The sequence below is a fragment of the Cygnus atratus genome, chromosome 5 (assembly GCF_013377495.2).
Source record: "Cygnus atratus isolate AKBS03 ecotype Queensland, Australia chromosome 5, CAtr_DNAZoo_HiC_assembly, whole genome shotgun sequence".
Taxonomy (NCBI): domain Eukaryota; kingdom Metazoa; phylum Chordata; class Aves; order Anseriformes; family Anatidae; genus Cygnus; species Cygnus atratus.
Window position 1 is genome coordinate 28600234 of NC_066366.1, and position 17598 is coordinate 28617831.

A 17598-nucleotide genomic window follows, 5' to 3' on the forward strand; every position below is an offset into this window, starting at 1 on the left:
CTCACACGAATGCATCTTTCTTCCTGCTCAGAGAATGCTTCCTAATACAATGGAGGGTAAAAAAAGAGTGCCACAAGCAAAATGCATTGGGCTCACGTGCCAAACAATGCCAGTTCATGCTGTCAGCCTTCAGAGTTTTGCGACTATTGAGAAGGTACAAACCTGACAGTGAAAGTGTAATTTCTTTTGTATTAACAAAACCCAAACCAAGCACCCAGACAATCCTGTCAGTTTTCTTTGATCACAACCATTGACTACAATGGAAACTAACCACATGTATGCAGACTAAGAGGATTACAGCTTCAAAGTAATTCCACTGTCTTCTTCAGAGTTTTTCAAGCTATAGCAACAGAATATATATTTTTTGGTTTCCGCACTGAATATTAATTTACCTAATTTGGCACCTCCTGGTTAGAAATATTTAAGGAGAGATTCATATTTTATTCAGAGGAAAATAAACAGAAAGCCCAAAGTCATATTTTTATGCTCAATATATCTTTGTAGTTGTTGTATCAAGCTGTGAAGCTTTTCCAGTGTACACCAAAGCCAGAAGTTTAGAAGGAGCAAAATTTCTTCTGCTATGAGTTTTAACTGTTCATATGACTCAGTTTCCGTTTATCCTGTATGCATTTCAATTTGTTTGTTCCAACAGAAGAAATATAAGAAAGTTTCTCTTTGACTAATGAAGTGCGAGATTTTCTCCATCCACTTGCTCTTTGCATAGGCTCCCAGTTAAATTGTGCCAGCCTTAGATTACTGCAGTAGCTCATCTTTTCCATGGTACACATAAGTGACTCGTTTATTGTAAGTGTCCTTCGTTCGTTAATTGGAATGGAAACTGTCCATTATACATTACAGGCAATGTTTATACCTAGTAAAACTACACTAGTGCCTATGTATTTCACCCATGAAAAACATAGCCTAGTCTCCCCAGTGATTAAATTTCCCTTCAGTGACAGGAAGGTGAGGAGCAGGAATCACTGTGCCTCACTCTCCATACAGCACGGACAGGAGAATCATTCTAGCTGCCTGGCTTCAGGTCTCCAGCCATCACAGGATCAATCTTCCCTTCCATCAGAAGCTCCAAAATGGGAAAAAAAAGGAAAGAAAAGAAAGGGGGGCATGGAATAGCCACTGCCTCTCTGTGTTTTGTGTGTGGAAGGAGAAGGTGGTGACAAAGCTTAACCACAAACTGCTCAATTGCTCCTGGTAAGGATTCATCCCTGCAGAAAACGTCACTGTTCTTCAGACTAGTAGAAGGGTAATGGTATTCTTCAGGGATGGGAACTTCCTTGGTATCTTGAGATTTCCCCCCCTGCCCCGAGATCACATGCAAACCACTACCCACTCAGTTCCTACCTTCCGTTTTAGGATTGGCTATATGTGGTGCATGTTACACACGCACTCTTTGACGTCAAGGAGGTTTGAAATCACTTGGATGGAATTCAATTTATACTGAACTGGAAAATCTTCTCCTCTGCTATCAAGACCTGCTTTACAGAAACGTCCTCAAATCCTAAGTCGTTAGCTGCTGGCAGTTTTGTTTACAGAACAAATGAAGTTCTGTGCCCCTTATGCTGGTTTCCACACTTAAAACCTAAAAACTTAAAAATTAAAGTATTCCAACTTCTATGTTTTGAATGCAACTCCAACTGAATTTATTGAACAGAGGGGAAATCAGCAGATCTTAGGACCCGCACTTCTTTCAGACCTTCTGAGGATCTCCAAGAACGTTGTTGAGTGATTAAATATAGTTAGCCCCATTTTCCTGGAAGAGAGATGACAGATGGTACATCTAGGCCATGCAGCAAAGTGACTTTTTACAAAGGATCCAAGAGTCAGACTCACAGCCCCAGCAGATGAGCTCTGTGAATCTTGGTGGAGCAGATGAATAAGTTCCTGACTCCTCCAATGGAAATAATTTCTGGCAGAGGCACAGCGTGTATGTGGACCAGAGGAGGAGAAAGAGAGAAGAACGGCCAGTTTGTCTGTGCATCAGCTGTTACAGCTCATCGAACCTGGCATCTTAGCAAAAATACGCTATAATCAATGATACGAATCTATAACTGCAGGTGTTAACTGCAGTGGCAAGGTACAGAAAAAACATTCTGCTGCTCCTCCTGTGATAACTGTAGCCTCTGACAGCATGGCCCAATGGACAGAGGGTTGAGCTGGAAATGGCAAGTACCATCACAGCTGCTCCAGCAAGATTTAGCACAGTTCATCTGTCAGTTCAGCCCTCGAATATTCACGTAAGCTTCCATTTGTCTAAATTCAAGCTAAAGCAAAACAGACTTCAGCCCAAAATTTCACTGGAATAACTACAGGCCTCAAATAGAAACATTCACTCTGTAGACAGTGTGGATTGCTGCCTCTCTCATAAAATAAACAGCAGTCTCAAGGATCAGAAGACAGACATCAGTATTCAACATTCTTGTTTTTTTTTTTTCCCTCCACATCATCTTTCAGTATATCCGAATCATTTCAACTTTGAAATTTGACACTATCTAAAGCTTTGCTATGTCTTCCCCCCACCCCAAGGGACATTATGGTTTTAATCCAGCATTAAAGCATGGAAAGTTTCCACCATTCCCATGTCCTTAGAACCAATTTACAGCATTGATTTGCAGTTCACAAATCTCAGTAACAAAGAAGCAGTGAAGGGCTCTGACCAAGTGGTCTCATAATATCCTAAAATAAATCTAGCTGTGTGTTAACAGACATACTGATGAAAGATACAAATCCCTATCCTTCTGATAATCAGATCAGACATAGAAATAAAGTATAGCAGAAGAGGACAACGACTGCATTTCAACAGTCTTGTAAGCAAAACCTCTCCTCTTCCTTCTCCTCTCAGTTCAATTCTCCTTCCTATGTCAACACTTCAAAAATCAAGCAACGAGAGGCAAAATGAACATAAATTCTAGGGATTTGTAGGGAACAAGTACATGCCCACTTTCCTTATATTAGTTTTAAGATTAATTCAATCTTCCTGTTAAAATGTGGATTTATATACAAAAAGATGAAGAATATCAAGGACAATTAGAGCCTGATGTGCCAACAGTTCTAAGGGGCAGACATCTATCAAGGACTGAAATGAGATCTGAGGAAAAAGTGACCCACCAATAGATGGCAATAGTCCTTCATTAGCCATCTCAGAGTGTATTAAAATTGGTTAGTAGCAGCAGAGGTTTTCAAATATCAAGCTAGAGTGCCAGACAGGATGCAGCACAGCTAGGAGGGAACAACACAGATGATGTTCCACAGTCTGTAGCACAAGTAGGGGCAGGACTGGACTGAGGATTCTCACGATAGTTTGTGATCCAATGCCCTTACACCAGGATACAGGAAAAAAGAGAAGCATGATGAGACTGAGTATGTTGTGCTTGCTAAAGAATTCCCTGTTCCAAAAGAACCTTCATGTGCTGATTAAGGTCAGCTTCCAGATCCCTAGGGGATTATGGAAAAGACCTTTAATATGGGGTAGGATCTCACTCATGGCTTCTACTCTAAGGCAATCTCAGTGCAGACTCCTGTGAATCAGGGTGCTCTTCCTTACCTCCAGAGAACACCTTCGTATTGCCACTGTTGAAAGCTAGGCAAAAGATATTAGAGTGATGCTCCCCTTTCAGCTGAACCGGTTTGACTCTTGAGTGGATGGCTTCTTCCATATGCCAAAGTAAGACCCGGCGGTCATCGCCTCCTAGAGGAGAGAAAGGAAACTCGTGTTACTGCTGGAGTCGCATGTAAATTGATGATAGACAAAATACCTCATTCTGCAGTTACTCAAAAAAAAAAAAAAAAAAGATTATTAGCATAAAAGTTGTTGTACCTCGCAATGGTTTGGATACTTAGACAAGTATTTACATAAAGATGCTATGCAGTCAGGTATTCAATTAATATTAATGATAGCAGAGAAATCAGCAGGAAGAGTTTGGAATAAAAACCTGCTATTCTGCCAATACATACTGACAACCTATAGCAACCTGCAGACTCAAAATTTTGTTGGCATGTAAAATTCTGTAGCAAGCTGTAAATGAATGACATGCCAAAGTAACATATGCATGTTGGCAAAAATACTTCCGCACCAAATCCCTGTTCACAGCATTGCTTATGTTACTCGTGAAACAAGAACCTTCCCCCCCAACCAACAACTGCATCTCCATTAGCAGTCTTTGCAAAGCCTGTTCATAGCACAGGTTAGTTACAGGACTGACGTGTGGGCATAAAAAGATGTTGCTGAAGACTCCTGAATGCTTCAGTATACACAGTTATGTCATGCTTCTAGATCTGTAAAGGTTAAGATGGACATTTCTGAGGTGAACCTCCTGACAAAGAGGATAACTGCAGAAAAGAAGTTCAAATCTCTCGTTTTATAGTTTTCTTTGCTTTTGTAATAGCTTGCCTAGTTGCAGTTCTCAGTTCAGAACTCTAGGCACAAATATATTTAAGTGCTTCCTTCTCTACCTGGTGAAGAGTCAGGAATAAAAGAAACATTAGACAATGTTTATGCTGTAACCGCATTAAACAACAGTTTACCAGGACGGGAGAAAATCTTTCAATCTTTTCCAAAAATCTTTGATTTTTTTTTTCAGGATTCTGTTGTATTTGGTAGTGCTCTCAACATCAATTTTGGATGCCTTGTAAAATTCAAATAAAGCTTTTTCAACTGCGAAACAAAATGTTGTTGTTATCCATCTTTAATAACAAATGAAAGAGAATAGCTTCGCAAGTCAGAAGTGCCACTAGAAACCTGCTCACTTCAGTTAAAACATTTTACTGCTTCTTTGCACAATCAAAAGCACAACCTGTGCCTTCTGAGCTCCTACCCTGAAGTAAAGATCATGAAACAGAGACAAAAGGAAACTGAAATTAATTGGTCTATGTTTTCCTTCAAGAAGGGGTAAATGCACAAGTGGAACGCATTGTTACTCTTAATCAGATTTTTATTTTATTTTTTTATTTATTTTTTTTTACAATTTTCACATAATACGATGCTATCAGGAAGTTTTTCCATGGAACTGAGTTATGTCAAATATCCCTTAAGTTAACAGTCTCTCAGCCTTTAAGTCTCTTAAGAGATTTTATCCCAATCACTTCGACAGACAGCACAGGTCCATGTTACACTCTATTATTTTCACAGAGCATGGATAAGTGTATTCCTCCTTCTGATTTTGTACTTTACAGAGCAAACAAGTAATGCATGATAAAGAGATTTGTAATGCATTTGGTAACTACTGAGAACAAGAGTCAAACGTGATGGCTCCAGAAGAACTCAGCACTTATGGTTAACTGAACTGATAGGAGTTTGAATTCCTGTCTGTCCAGAAAAAGGAAAGAAAGTTCCTATTTGCATCCCAGTGATTACAGATGAGCTAGTAATAAGGGGACACGACTGGTGAAATATACGACCACTCTAGTCACACTAAAATAAAGAAGTGATCGTCACACTTAAAGGGGTCACTTTCTGAAGCTGTCAACAGCCAGGTCTTAATGTTATCACTCCCTGACAAATGATTTAATAGACGCTTGTGGCTGGTGAACAGCAGCATTGCTTCTACCACACCGCATCGACTGTCTTTCAAGACTTCTGCAAAAGACATTTCAGAGCAAAACATATTAACACAGCGTTATTAATTGTTACCATAGCAAGCCAATTTGCAAAAACACTGCTTTAAGTCTACACATCCTCCTACCTGACAGCACTGCTATCTAAGAGTTTCACTTCAACAACAAATCCTTATTCACTGTTACTACCCACCTGGTCCAGACACAAACAAGAACAATGAAAATCACCAGAGACAGCAACCCTGACTGTAGTTTCCGACACACAGCACAGCAGGAGACGGAGAAATTGAAGCCCGCGCAGAAAAGCCTTTGCCATTGTGAAAAGTTGCCACAACTTTTTTATTTTTTCTTTCAAAAAAAAAATTCCTACTGCTTTCTGTTCATGGTGGACTTACTGTGCATGTTCACCAAGTCTGCAGCACGTGAAGCAGAAGCACTCAGCACTTTCAAGAAGCACCGGACCCGCTGCATAAGACTGTGACTACTCTGCAACACTCCCCCAAAGAGACCACCTGTGCGTGGCTACCTGGTACAGAGCACACACCAACAGCACCAGGCTTACTGCACTGAGAAACCTACATATATGGCCTCATCTGAAGGCACCTTAGCCACCAAGGCTCTTGCAGGTACCTGGAAAACATTAACATCATTTTTCAAAACAGTGCTATTGTAAAAATCTTGAGCTACACAGAATCCAAATGCAATCTACTTACAAGTGCAGAATGGTGGCTGCAATCCCTTTCAGGGATATGCCAGCACTGCTTTCTCCGCTTACAATACCATTAAGAACATTTGAACAAATATCAGAAGTTTGCTCATGAAGAAAATTGCACATATTTGCATATATATATATATATGGATCATTTTATGGATTTCTGGATCTTTTAGGACTCCTAAACCAAGACAGTTAATAGCATCTTGGAACCTCTTTCCTCCTGGGCTATATAGTGGCTCACTGAAATCCCGAATAATTTAAACTGTGAAAGCTACCTGGGACAATGTAACTACAAAGGCATCAGAAGCAGTAAGTTTGACATCTACAAAGTGGGAAAAGCTTCGCTTCCACTTTACTTCACTGATCCTGTCCAGCATTGCATAACCGACAATTTGCAAAGGGAAAGTTTGTGTGACCCAGGTTAGAACCAAGCAGTGCCATGCCAGAGTTACTTTTCAGAAAGGAATCACATTTAAAAAGATTTACTCAACTACTTCAGTGTTCATATTGTTGAAACCTGCTGCTACATGTAAAATGAATGTCAGACAGGAAGAGAACTCAGGCCAAAGAAATATTTGTGGTCAGAGAAGCTGGAAACTTTATCACCTTTTCATATTACTCTGTATGTAGAAAAGAACACTTTTTTTCTTCATTAAATAACAAGAACACATGAATGAAAAACAAATACACACACGTTTCTTCTCCTACCCCAAACCGCTGGAATACTTTGTTAATGCTTAGGGCCTTCTGGCTAACGTTGATGAGAGACACAGGCAGGATCAAGGAATCCTACCCAGAGGATGCTCAACACAACGTACCTAAAAAGAAAGCTTCTATTTCAAATCCTGAGATAGTTATCCTGAAGAAGACAAAATAAACAAACACCGTTTGCCCACTTCAGAACGGTTTGTGCCTGCTGCATACCCCAGGAATTTTGGGAAAAGGAAAAAAAAAAAAGGTAAGAAGGGTGTTGTGGTTTAACCCAGCCGGCAGCTAAACACCACACAGCCGTTCGCTCATCCTCCCTCTCTGGGATGGGGGAGAGAAACGGGAAAGTGAAGCCTGTGAGTTGAGATAAAGACAGTTTATTAAGACAGAAAAATAATAATAACAATAATAATAATAATGATAATAGTACTACTACTAATAATGTGTACGAAACAAGTGATGCACAATGCAATCGCTCACCACCCGTTGACCGATGCTCAGCCTATCCCCGAGCAGCCGGCCCCCCCACCCCGGCTAGCCACCCCTATATATTGTTCAGCATGACGTCAGATGGTATGGAATACCCCTTTGGCCAGTTTGGGTCAGCTGTCCTGGGTCTGTCCCCTCCCAGCTCCTGCTGCACCCCCAGCCTGCTCGCTAGCAGGACAGAGCGAGAAGCTGAAAAGTCCTTGGCTTGGTGTAAGCACTGCTCTGCAACAAGTAAAACATCAGCATGTTATCAGCGCTCTTCTCATCCTAATCCAAAACACAGCACCCTACCAGCTACTAGGAGGAAAATTAACTCTGCCCCACCTGAAACCAGGACAAAGGGGTTCCCCCCAAAAAAGTTTTTTGTTTTTGTTTTAAGTAGCACAGATAAACGATACGGGTAGAACACTGTCTCCACCGTTTCTAAACCAAAGCATTCCAGGTTTGCCCCACTTTTGGGCTACTATTTCCCTAAAACATTCCTTGTGCCGGTTACCTTCAGAATAGGCAATCAGTAAATGTGCACACAATTCACTCCAGAGGAGGATCCTACCCCACAAGTGGTCTACCCGAATTGATTCAGTACAGCTCTCCTCAAATGGTTTGAAGAGGGCCAGCGCATACCCTTGTCGAAAGCAGATCTAGCTTAAGCTGTATCTGCATAGCTCATGAACCACACTTCAGCTCGTGTGCGCAAAAAAAGAAGCATTTCTAAATCATACCAGTGGGCGCTTAAAAACTGCGGTTTAAGTGCATTAACCTTATCAGCTGCGGATAAAGCTCAAGACCACTACACCTCTGCCTCCAATACACCTCCTAAGGCCCCATCACTGCAGACAACACTTCTAATCACAACCTAAGATTACTCTTATTGCTTCCATCTACTCGAGAAGCTGTAAGAATCACAGAAAGTGGGGAAGGCATTTCAAGAAGTTGACCGCTTGGTGAGCTGATCCTGGCCATGGGCAAAATGGCAGACCACCTGAATACCCCCACCAGATGTGTGTTTAGTTTGTTCTTAAAGGAACTCCTCTGAGGTAGATTTCACACCCTCCTTAGGCAGCCTATTTCAGTGCTTCGTTATCCTCGCCATTAGGCAGATTACCCTAATATCTAGCCCGAGGGTGCAGTTTGACGTTACACATAATCCCACTGCCCCCTGCCACGTGCTCCTTGCTATTCTCCCTCCCATCGCATTCAGTGGCGATGCAGGCAGCAGGCGAGCATGCTGAAGAAGCTGACCCCATGGAAAATCAGACCTCAGACAAACAACTTCTCCCTATCCCTCCTAGACCCCTCAGTCATACCAGTTTACGACTAAGCTAAACAAGTGCCACATTACAAACAAGGGAGAGGAGAAAAAAGTGAATGAACTACAGGATGAATGGGAGGGGAAAAAAGGCTGCCCTTTTTGGAGGCAGACACAAGTTATAGCACATTAGGTAATATCGAACTGCGCCCTACAATTTAAGACCATTTTCTTGTCCTATTCCCAACAGACAAAGAAGAGTTTACAACTTTATGTAACAATAATTAAAGACACTTTGAAGACTTGCCTGTCTACTCAGTTTTTCTGTCTGTAGCCTGAACAGACCCCTTCCTTCCAGGCTTTTATTTTACTAGACCTCCAATCATTCTTCACAGTCTCCTCTGAATTTTCTCTAGTTAGGCCACATCTTTTCCAAAATTTGTGCCCAAAATGGAGCACAGTGCTCTTTTTGAGGCCCCAACAGCGCCAAATAGAGCAGAAGGATTACTTCACATGCTTTATCAAATCTGATGTTGTTTATGCTGCGATCTACTATCGCATTTGGATTCTCTTCTGCATGACTGCTGTCTAGTCTCCAGCCTGTAGTTGTAGGGTTGACGATTTTGAAACAGTTTGCACTGGTCCCTATCAAGCTGCAGGACATTTTTTTCCAAGTAATGTCTCTAATTTTAAATTCGACTCCTATCCTCTGAAATTACTGCCGCCTTTCCTCGTATCATCTTTATTTTTTTTAATTTCTCAGACACTAACAAAAATATCGTGTAGTAAGTGAACCCACAATGCCTCCTCACCCAGAATGCTATTCGACACAAAAAGGCTAAGATCAGGACTATCCCTTCTTAAATCGTACTTGATACACAATTCCCTTAATTCAGAAGTAATATTCCGCTACCTTTGCTCACGCCACATCATTCTGCTGTCCTCTTAGATTTACCTGACAACCAAACGACAGGCGAATTACCAGCACTTCTTGCATGCCTACAAATTTACAACCGTAGAAGAGCCATCTATTTCTGCATTATCTGACAAGGGAGAAAAGAGGTAGAGAGAGTCCGAGAAAAAGAACATATGCATGGATTAAGCAAGCCTCAGATTACAGTATTTCCCAGAAGTTATCTTGAAAGTACAGTTTAAAGTGTGTGTGTGGGGGGGGGGGGAGAGGAGTGGGAGGTTCTGATAAAGATACTCATGTTTCTAAGAGATAGCACACATGAAAGATGACAGACAAATAGGAAAACTCATCCACCAAACTCGAGGATGGGAACAAGGAATGCTATTAGGCAGGAATAAATAAATATGATTTTTAAGAAGTTAAATTGCAGAATGCTTGGCATATCTGAGGGAAGGAGTCAGCTGCTTATCACTGCCTATGGAATTTAACTTCCATGCACTTACAGTTGCGTTTTTCAAACTGCTAACAGAAAAATACCACCACCTTGCACACAAAGTTGCAAAGAGGCATTTTGTCCAATGAAATCTTTCAACTCCATCCAGCAGCTAGTTTTAACTCATCTCAGCCTCTTCCCTTGTGTCATTCTTCAGATAGGTCTTTTCTACTTGTCCCACTGCACTGTCTCTTGAGTATGCACTTCCTCCTTTCATTTCTCTTAACTTTCTTTAACTCATTTCCTTATGCCTGTCCCTTCTTCTAGAAGTCTGGCCCCAAAACATTAGCGTTTCTCTCTTTCTCTCCCTTCTAAAGTAACACTGCTAAGTCCATGCAGGCATAGCAAAAGCCCAGACAGGCAGATCCCCAATCCAATTTGTTGATCAAACTTTTTTTTTTTTCTTTCTAATAGTGCCTGAAATGGTCAAATGGCTCCAGAACATAGACATACTGTAAACAAAATAACAACAACAGAAAAACACAACACTACTTAAAATCATGGTTAGGAACAAAATTAGTTACTATTAAAGGTGCAATCTCTAACACAAGACTTAATGAGGTTAGGAAGTTTTAAACACGCTTTCAAAGGGCTTGCTGAGGCTTGTCTACACCTAAGTTCTCTCCAAAATCCTAACAGGAAAACTATCTGGAACTGTAATGTAAACCCTGTTTAAGCACTTTGAAATGTTTACTAAAACAGTAGTAATCATTAGCCTTACAGACATTTCTGGGAGATATGGTCAAAAAAAAAAAAAAGAAAAAACAAAACAAAAACAACACAAAATTCACACCAGAAAAAGTGGGACACATACCCAGAAAAAGCATTCCAGCCAATACTGATGAGAACAGCACTAACTCGGATGCAGGCTTGAATTTAAATGGAATCAGTATAGGCAGTATGAATGCACTGTATCAGTTGTACTTAAAACAGCTCTAACAAGGTCTAACTTCTTAACAAGTCAATTAGCCGAGGCAGACTGCTCGATGTTAATATACATATTACTTAAAACCGAACAACTGAAAAACTGCTTGCACTCTTCGTTTTCACACACTCCGATATCCCTGTTAACTCCCTTAGCTGCTACAAGCGCAGATGGAAGTATCTAACATCTCATCCTTACCTCAGCATGCTGACTATTTTGAGGGAGGAGAGACCCACATGCCATCTATTCTAAGGCTCTATCGACATTTGGAAGTCTTCTGAAGCAACTCTTCTAGAAGAACTTCAGATTACAGTCAGCTTATGCCTCTCCTTTATCTTTCATCTGAGCTCCCCTTCCCACTGCTTTTTCTCAGTGTTTCAAGATTAAGCATGACCTTAAAAAAGTAGTGTTTTGAGTGTAACGTTAATTACTTATAATGGCATCAAATTTAACAGAGCATCCATAAATCTTTTGCCTTTTAACTTCTTATTCTTGAATGAAGAACAAAGCACCTGCCTGTTGTCGCTGTATCACATACAGCTTTCTAGATCTTGTGGTCACAGATAATGTAAAACTTCGTTTAAAAGTTACCGTAATTAGAGCTTTTCGTTTTCTCAGGGCATCAATACAAAGTCAGACTTAAGGTAGTCTGTTCTTAATTATCCCAAATTTGTGCACTGCTAGCACATGTAACTTAAACATCCACTCCACACCCATCCACCCCCCTGACTTTTTTTTTTTTTTTTTAATAATAGAACATTCACTTGCTTCTTAGTCACCTTATGAGTTTAGGAGGGTACAACTCTAGCACCATCTCCTACACAGTAAGTGCTTAGCCCCTGTAAACACTCTGTAGCTTTAAAAGAAGATAGGAAATTGTGAAATAAACATGGTTTGAAAGCCTTCCTTTTCCACATATCCACTAGATAGGAAATCTGCCTCCATTCTCCCCCTGCACCTACCTTCACTCAGGCAGTTCAACAAAATTAATTACTGAAGTCCCTTCCAGCCCTCATTTTTTTTCTACTTCTACCTAAAGAATGGATGTCAACGTAGGTAACTGCATCAGTGATGTGACAAGACCCAAAACACCTCCTAGGGCTTCCCTGAGCAAGAACAGGAAATTCTGATGGTGTTTCCATCACTCATGATGAAAAATTCAGAAAACCAACGCGGGATGCACTTGAGCTCTCAGCAGCACTTTGGAAGTAGAACGCACAGCTCTGCCTACTTCTGGAGAAGGACTGGTACAAAGCAGGATGCCGAACGGAGAACACCTGAGAACTTCAGAACAGAAGCACCAGCCCTCCCCCAACACACAACCATGTGTGTATATGCACGTGTATGTATATCCGCAAGACAAATGGATGTGTACCTTGCAAGTTGTGCGCGCATAGATGTAAGAACCCCTGACAGCAAAGCTACAATCCTCCAGGGACACTTATTCTGGGAATTACTGGGCTTATGCTTCAAAGTTTCTTCAGATCGGAAAGTTATAATTAGGAAGGTCTCGGCGTATCAGCTTCCGCTCTAGAAGAGTATGATTTGGTGGTTTTATTCCACACTGGCGTTAAAAATAAATAACTGAACAGCCATAATAACTTTTTTTTTTTTTTTTAACCAAAGCCCCGCGTTATTTCTGGAGCTATCACCGCCGCCGTGCCCCAGCAGCCAGGGCGCCCAGGCACGGCGCAGCCCCCCGCTGCCTGCAGCCCCGGGCGCTGAGCGAGGCCATGGCCCCAACGCCGCTCCCAACACAGCTGCCGAGGCCTCACGCCCCGGGGCCGGGCGATGCCCCGGGGGCCTCCCCGGCGGGGATCGGGCTCTCCCGGGGAGGGAGGCAGGCAGGGAGCTTCTCCTCCCGCCCCCTTCCCCCGAGGCCCACGGCCTCCCCCCGCGGCCTGCCGCGGGCGCAGCGGCCCGGCCGGCGCCCCGCAGGGCTCTGCCCGCTCGGCAGCGGGGTCCCCGGGCCGGGCAGGAGGGCAGGGGAGCACCGCGGCCTCCCGAGGGCCTCACCGAGGCCGGGCTGTGCCCTCAGTCCCCCGGCCCGTCGCTCCGAGCAGCCCGGGGGGAGCGCGGCCTGCAGCGCCCGGCCAGGCCCCGGCCTCAAGTTGCCTCCTTTCCCCGGCGAGCCCGGGGGCGGGGAAGGAGGCAGAGGCACCTGCGCCAAACGCTGCTGGGGACGGAGAGGGGGGGAGGGGGGCAGCCGGCTGCCGGGCCCCGCGGCCCCTCCCGGCGGGGAGGAAAGGCTCGGCACCCCTTTCCCCCCCTCCTCGGTGTCGCAGCCCGTGTCGAGCCCCTGCCTCCCTGCTACCTCACAGCATCCCCTCCTCCCCCCGGCCTCCCCCTGCCCCAGGCAGGCAGCAGCGGGGAGCCTTAACCACCCCCCCCCCGACCCCATCACCGCGGAAATAATCCCCCTCTTTTCCCCCAAAGCATCCTGCTAGGGGAGGAAGGGGGAGAGGAGGAACAAAACACCCCCCCTCCTCTCCCTCCCCGAAGCGGGGTGCCCAGCCCCCCGGGACACGCCGCCCCCCCCTCCCCCCGGTGCCCCCGGCCGGGTTGAGCCCCCCCCGGCCCCCCCTTGACCCCGCTGCGGGCGGGCGCTGACAAATGTCAATCGGCTCCCACGATTAGCCCCGCAGTTTTGTTTCCCCTCCCCGAATAAAATCCCCCCCTCCCCTTTTTTTTTTAAAAAAAAAAAAAAAAAAAAGGAGAGGCAAAACAAATGATCCAGCAAATAAAAGGGCACCCCCGGCTTCCCCCCTCCCCAACCCCGGCGTCCTGGAAACACTCGCGTAGAAACTTTGTCTGGGGCTCCGCACCACCAGCAGCAGTCACGGCCGAATTTAAAACCTGTCAACCATTTTAGATCTCCACTTGGGGGAACATTAATCCCGGGCCGGGGCTGCTCGGAGGCACGGCTGCGGGTGCCGCCGCGGCTCCCCCCGGGCCGCGGGAGAGGCGGCCGAGGAGGAGGAGGAAGAGGAGGAGGAGGAGGATGCTTTCTGGGGAGGGGGCGGCGAAGGGGGGGGGGGTGAGGGCCGGGGAGCGCTCGCTTTACCTGAGACCAGCCACTGGCCTCCATTGTTGGAGAATTCAATGGCATTGACACAGCCGAAGTGGCCCAGGAGGTCCTTCTTGTAGAGGTTCCTGCAGCCCCGCAGGCGTCGCCGCTGGAAGTCCTGGGTGAGCAGGGGGTCCCCCTCCAAGCCCCGCTGGGACAGGAACCCCACCACGGACCGCATGCTGCCCCCCCGGCCTCGCCTCTTCATGCTGCCGCCTGCGCCGCTCCCCGCCGCTCCTTCCCCCGCCGCCCCTTCCCCCGCCGCCGCCGCCGCCTCCCCTCCCCCGCTTCCCCCCTTGTTATGGTTATGATGATTTTTCTTTAGCCAGCCATGGCAGAGAGGTGTTAGACACTCCGCCGCTTCCTGATCCCGCTGGCTCCTCCCCGCTCCCCTCAGCAGCTGATCCTCAGCTGCAGCCCGCGCCTCCCCGCCGCTCCCGGCCCGGCTCTAACGTCGCGCCGCCGCTTTTTAACTCGCTCCTGTAACGGCGGAGCGGGGAAATTCGCAGTCTCCTGGCCCGGCTCAGCCCTGCCCTGCCCTGCCCTGCCCGGCCCGGCTCGGCCCGGCCCGGCCCTTCCCGGCTCAGCCCAGCACTCCTCGCCGCCAACGTTGGGCAGCAGGCAGGTGCTGCCGCGGGTCGGCACCGTCCCCAGACTCGCTCGTCGCGGCGCTTCTCTTCCCCCCCCCCCCTTTTTTTTTTTATTTTTTATTATGATTCCCTTCCGGAGAGCCGCCCCGACTGAGCTAAAAGGAAAGGGGCCACCCCAGAGCGGTAGCTGGAGGGGGCGTGAGGGAAAAGTGCCCCCCCCGCCCTCGGTGCTGGTTTTTGTCGTCTGTGAGCATTGAGCGATTTCTGTGGCGTTTCCAAAGAGCACGTGGTGAGGGATTTGTTGGGTTTGAGGTGGTGTCTGTGGGGCTCGCTGAGGTGTTGCTGCTCGCTCCCTCCTGCTCCTGGCTGGCCAGAGGATGGGTGCCCCTCCTGAGGGGAGCAGGGCTCCCAGGGCTTTGCTCCAGAGGAAGCGCAGGCGAATCTCGTTTTCTTCAGCAACGACAAAACGCTGAAAGGCAGTCGGTTAAACAGGTGAAACTAATCTGTTGTACTTCACTGCGTCTTGACACCCTCACCTGTATGTTCATGAGGGGGAAAGAAAAAAACAAACATTTTTTCTCTTTCATAGGATCGCATCTGCCATGTGTAATACCTGACACTGTGTGAGGACAACAGCAGTGTTGCTTCGAGTGTAACTGCTGTGAGGTGCGGCCCACAGTCCCGCTTTGCAGTGTACAACCATGCACACGAGGTGAGTATTCCCAGACCTGTGGCTTGAAACTCCCAGGTCTGTATTTCCCTACAGGTGCAGGAGAACCAGAGCCAGTACCTATGGAAGCTACAATTTTAGGAATGTGAGGAATTAGTCCGGTAGTCCTGGCCTTCCTTATGCAGAACTGCACCTGCTGAGAATTAGGTGTCCCCAGACAAACAAAACCCTTCCTGACATTAACTATGGTGTGGCAGCATCACTGGGTACTGCTAGACCACTGCCATGTTTCAGGGATGGCTTTTCAGTGGAAATTAAAATGATTTCAGTATCGGAAGTCAGTTGAGTGTTTTGGTAGTCTTCGCTAAGACTTACAGAAAGAACGCAAAATCCTATAAACCATACTTTTTAGTTGACGATGTTATAGCCTTACTTCTAATAAAATAACAAACTATCTTAGTGGAACATCAGTGGAAAATCATGTGAACATTTCTCATATTTCAGCTTTTTACACGTTTCCATATGTGGTATCAATAGATGTAAATACTGGAACTTAAAAGTTAATTAAAGGTACAATAATAATTTGAGAGAAATATCCAGACACAGTCCACTAACAGTTTTCTGTTGGAATGATAATTAACAAGGTTAACATTAAAGCGAAAGCCAGGAACACTTAGTCTTTCCTGCATCTGAGCTGTACAAAGATTTTGCTCTAGTTAGAGCTGTCGATAGCCAGCTTTTGCAATGTAACGTGTCTAGCAAGCCTTGGTATAGACAGGCAAAGGCCCTGTCAGTTATGATTTGTGTTGATTACCTTAGCTTCAGAAACAGGTAAACTGTACTGGTATAAATCATACTTTATAGCTCTTTGGCTTGCATGCTAAAAGATTCTATGGCATTACGGTTACATCAGAAATTGACGTTCACTTTTAAATTCCCAGCATAGATTACCGATATTATATTTTTCTATCTATAGATTTCAAACTGACTCTATCAGTTTGTATTCTGTTCTCTCCCTTACAGTCTTCATACAGCTTGCATCCCTACAAGATCCAAGAGCCTTCCAGAAATACATTACGTAATGTGACTGTCACTTCTGTCACACGTGGTTCATTTTTTCTCCTTTCCTAAAGTATTGCTTAGGTTGGATATTTTTGTTTTTATACTGAAACAAATAGGTGTAGGAACATTTCCTTTGAAATGTGACATAATAAAATTGCTGAAGCTCTTTCTCCATGTGCTGGATCCAGTCTCTAGGAAAGATGTGTACTTACATGAACAAATATAAATAAACAAATTTTTTTTCCTAAAACCCCAGTGCTAGGATTTTCAAGAAAGGCTTAACTGGTATATTTTCTTTTTTAAATCACATTTGTCAGCAGTCAGAAAGAAGATGTCATGTTGTCAGAATTCGAGAGAAAAATAATAGCAGACTGCCAAGCTTTTCTGTGAAATGCAATGTTCTTTCCCATATCCATATAGGTTAAAAATGTACTGGTAAGCATTTTTTGCTCTCCAACTCCTTTGTTTGAATTAATTTTGAAAATATTTAACACCTAAGAAATTCATCGTGACCTGTACTGGTAACATTTTCCTCTGAAAATAACATGTTGCTGCGTTAATGCCTGAATGCTGTAGTCTCATCAGAACACATACAACGATAGGTCTGAGTCATGCTGGAGTAGCACCAATGAAGCATCTTTTTCTAGCTTCGTAGGAAACTTCTGCAGCTTGGAGTGGCATTAAGTCTGGACAGTACCTAGTCAAACCAATTCAACTTCTAAAATTTCTATTTTGTGGGACATGTTAGCACAAAGGGTGCTGTGCTGCAAGTGTTTGAGCATCATGGGCCAAGCTGGCCTGAGTCTGGCTAGACTGTAGACTGGGCAGGGTACCTCAAGGTCTGTTTGTACCCGCTGCTTGAGCAGCTTAATTCTGTAGCATGTTACAGTCTCCTGCATGCCTCAAAAGCAGCGTGAAACAAAGCACAAAAATGTTTTGACTGTAATTTTAACAAGTAGACAATAGAAAGGGAGGATTCAACTGAAAAGGAAGTGGGAGATAATGAACAGGGAGATGGCTTTCTGTGGAGGAAAATGCAGATAAGTAAATAATGTTTGTTGCAATACAGAACAGGGAACTATCAGAATGCTTCAAACAGAGAAGTGATGTGGTCAGAGTAATGATCTACATAAACAGCCTTGGGTTGTG

General features: G+C 44.7%; 1 protein-coding gene and 1 long non-coding RNA gene across 4 annotated transcripts in view; one reads left to right on the forward strand and one right to left on the reverse strand.

Moving 5' to 3' along the window:
* The window catches only part of DCAF5 (DDB1 and CUL4 associated factor 5), a 69549-nt gene extending 55056 nt beyond the window's left edge, over window positions 1-14493 (reverse strand). The window contains exons 1-2 of one of the 3 annotated variants that reach the window (XM_035539424.2): window positions 14125-14493; window positions 3560-3703 (exon numbers count right to left, since the gene is read on the reverse strand). In XM_035539424.2, the coding sequence (XP_035395317.1) occupies window positions 3560-3703; window positions 14125-14335 (355 nt within the window). In that variant the 5' untranslated portion in view covers window positions 14336-14493. Of the gene's footprint in view, window positions 1-3559; window positions 3704-12435; window positions 12604-13885; window positions 13901-14124 lie in introns of those variants that run through there. The other 2 variants (XM_035539426.2, XM_035539425.2) reach the window with 2 other exon arrangements.
* A 335-nt stretch (window positions 14494-14828) lies between these two features.
* Window positions 14829-16569, forward strand: LOC126913338 (uncharacterized). Its single transcript, XR_007708439.1, has 3 exons — window positions 14829-15209; window positions 15307-15429; window positions 16411-16569. It is a non-coding gene; the product is annotated as an uncharacterized LOC126913338 (long non-coding RNA).
* The last annotated feature ends 1029 nt before the right edge of the window (window positions 16570-17598 follow it).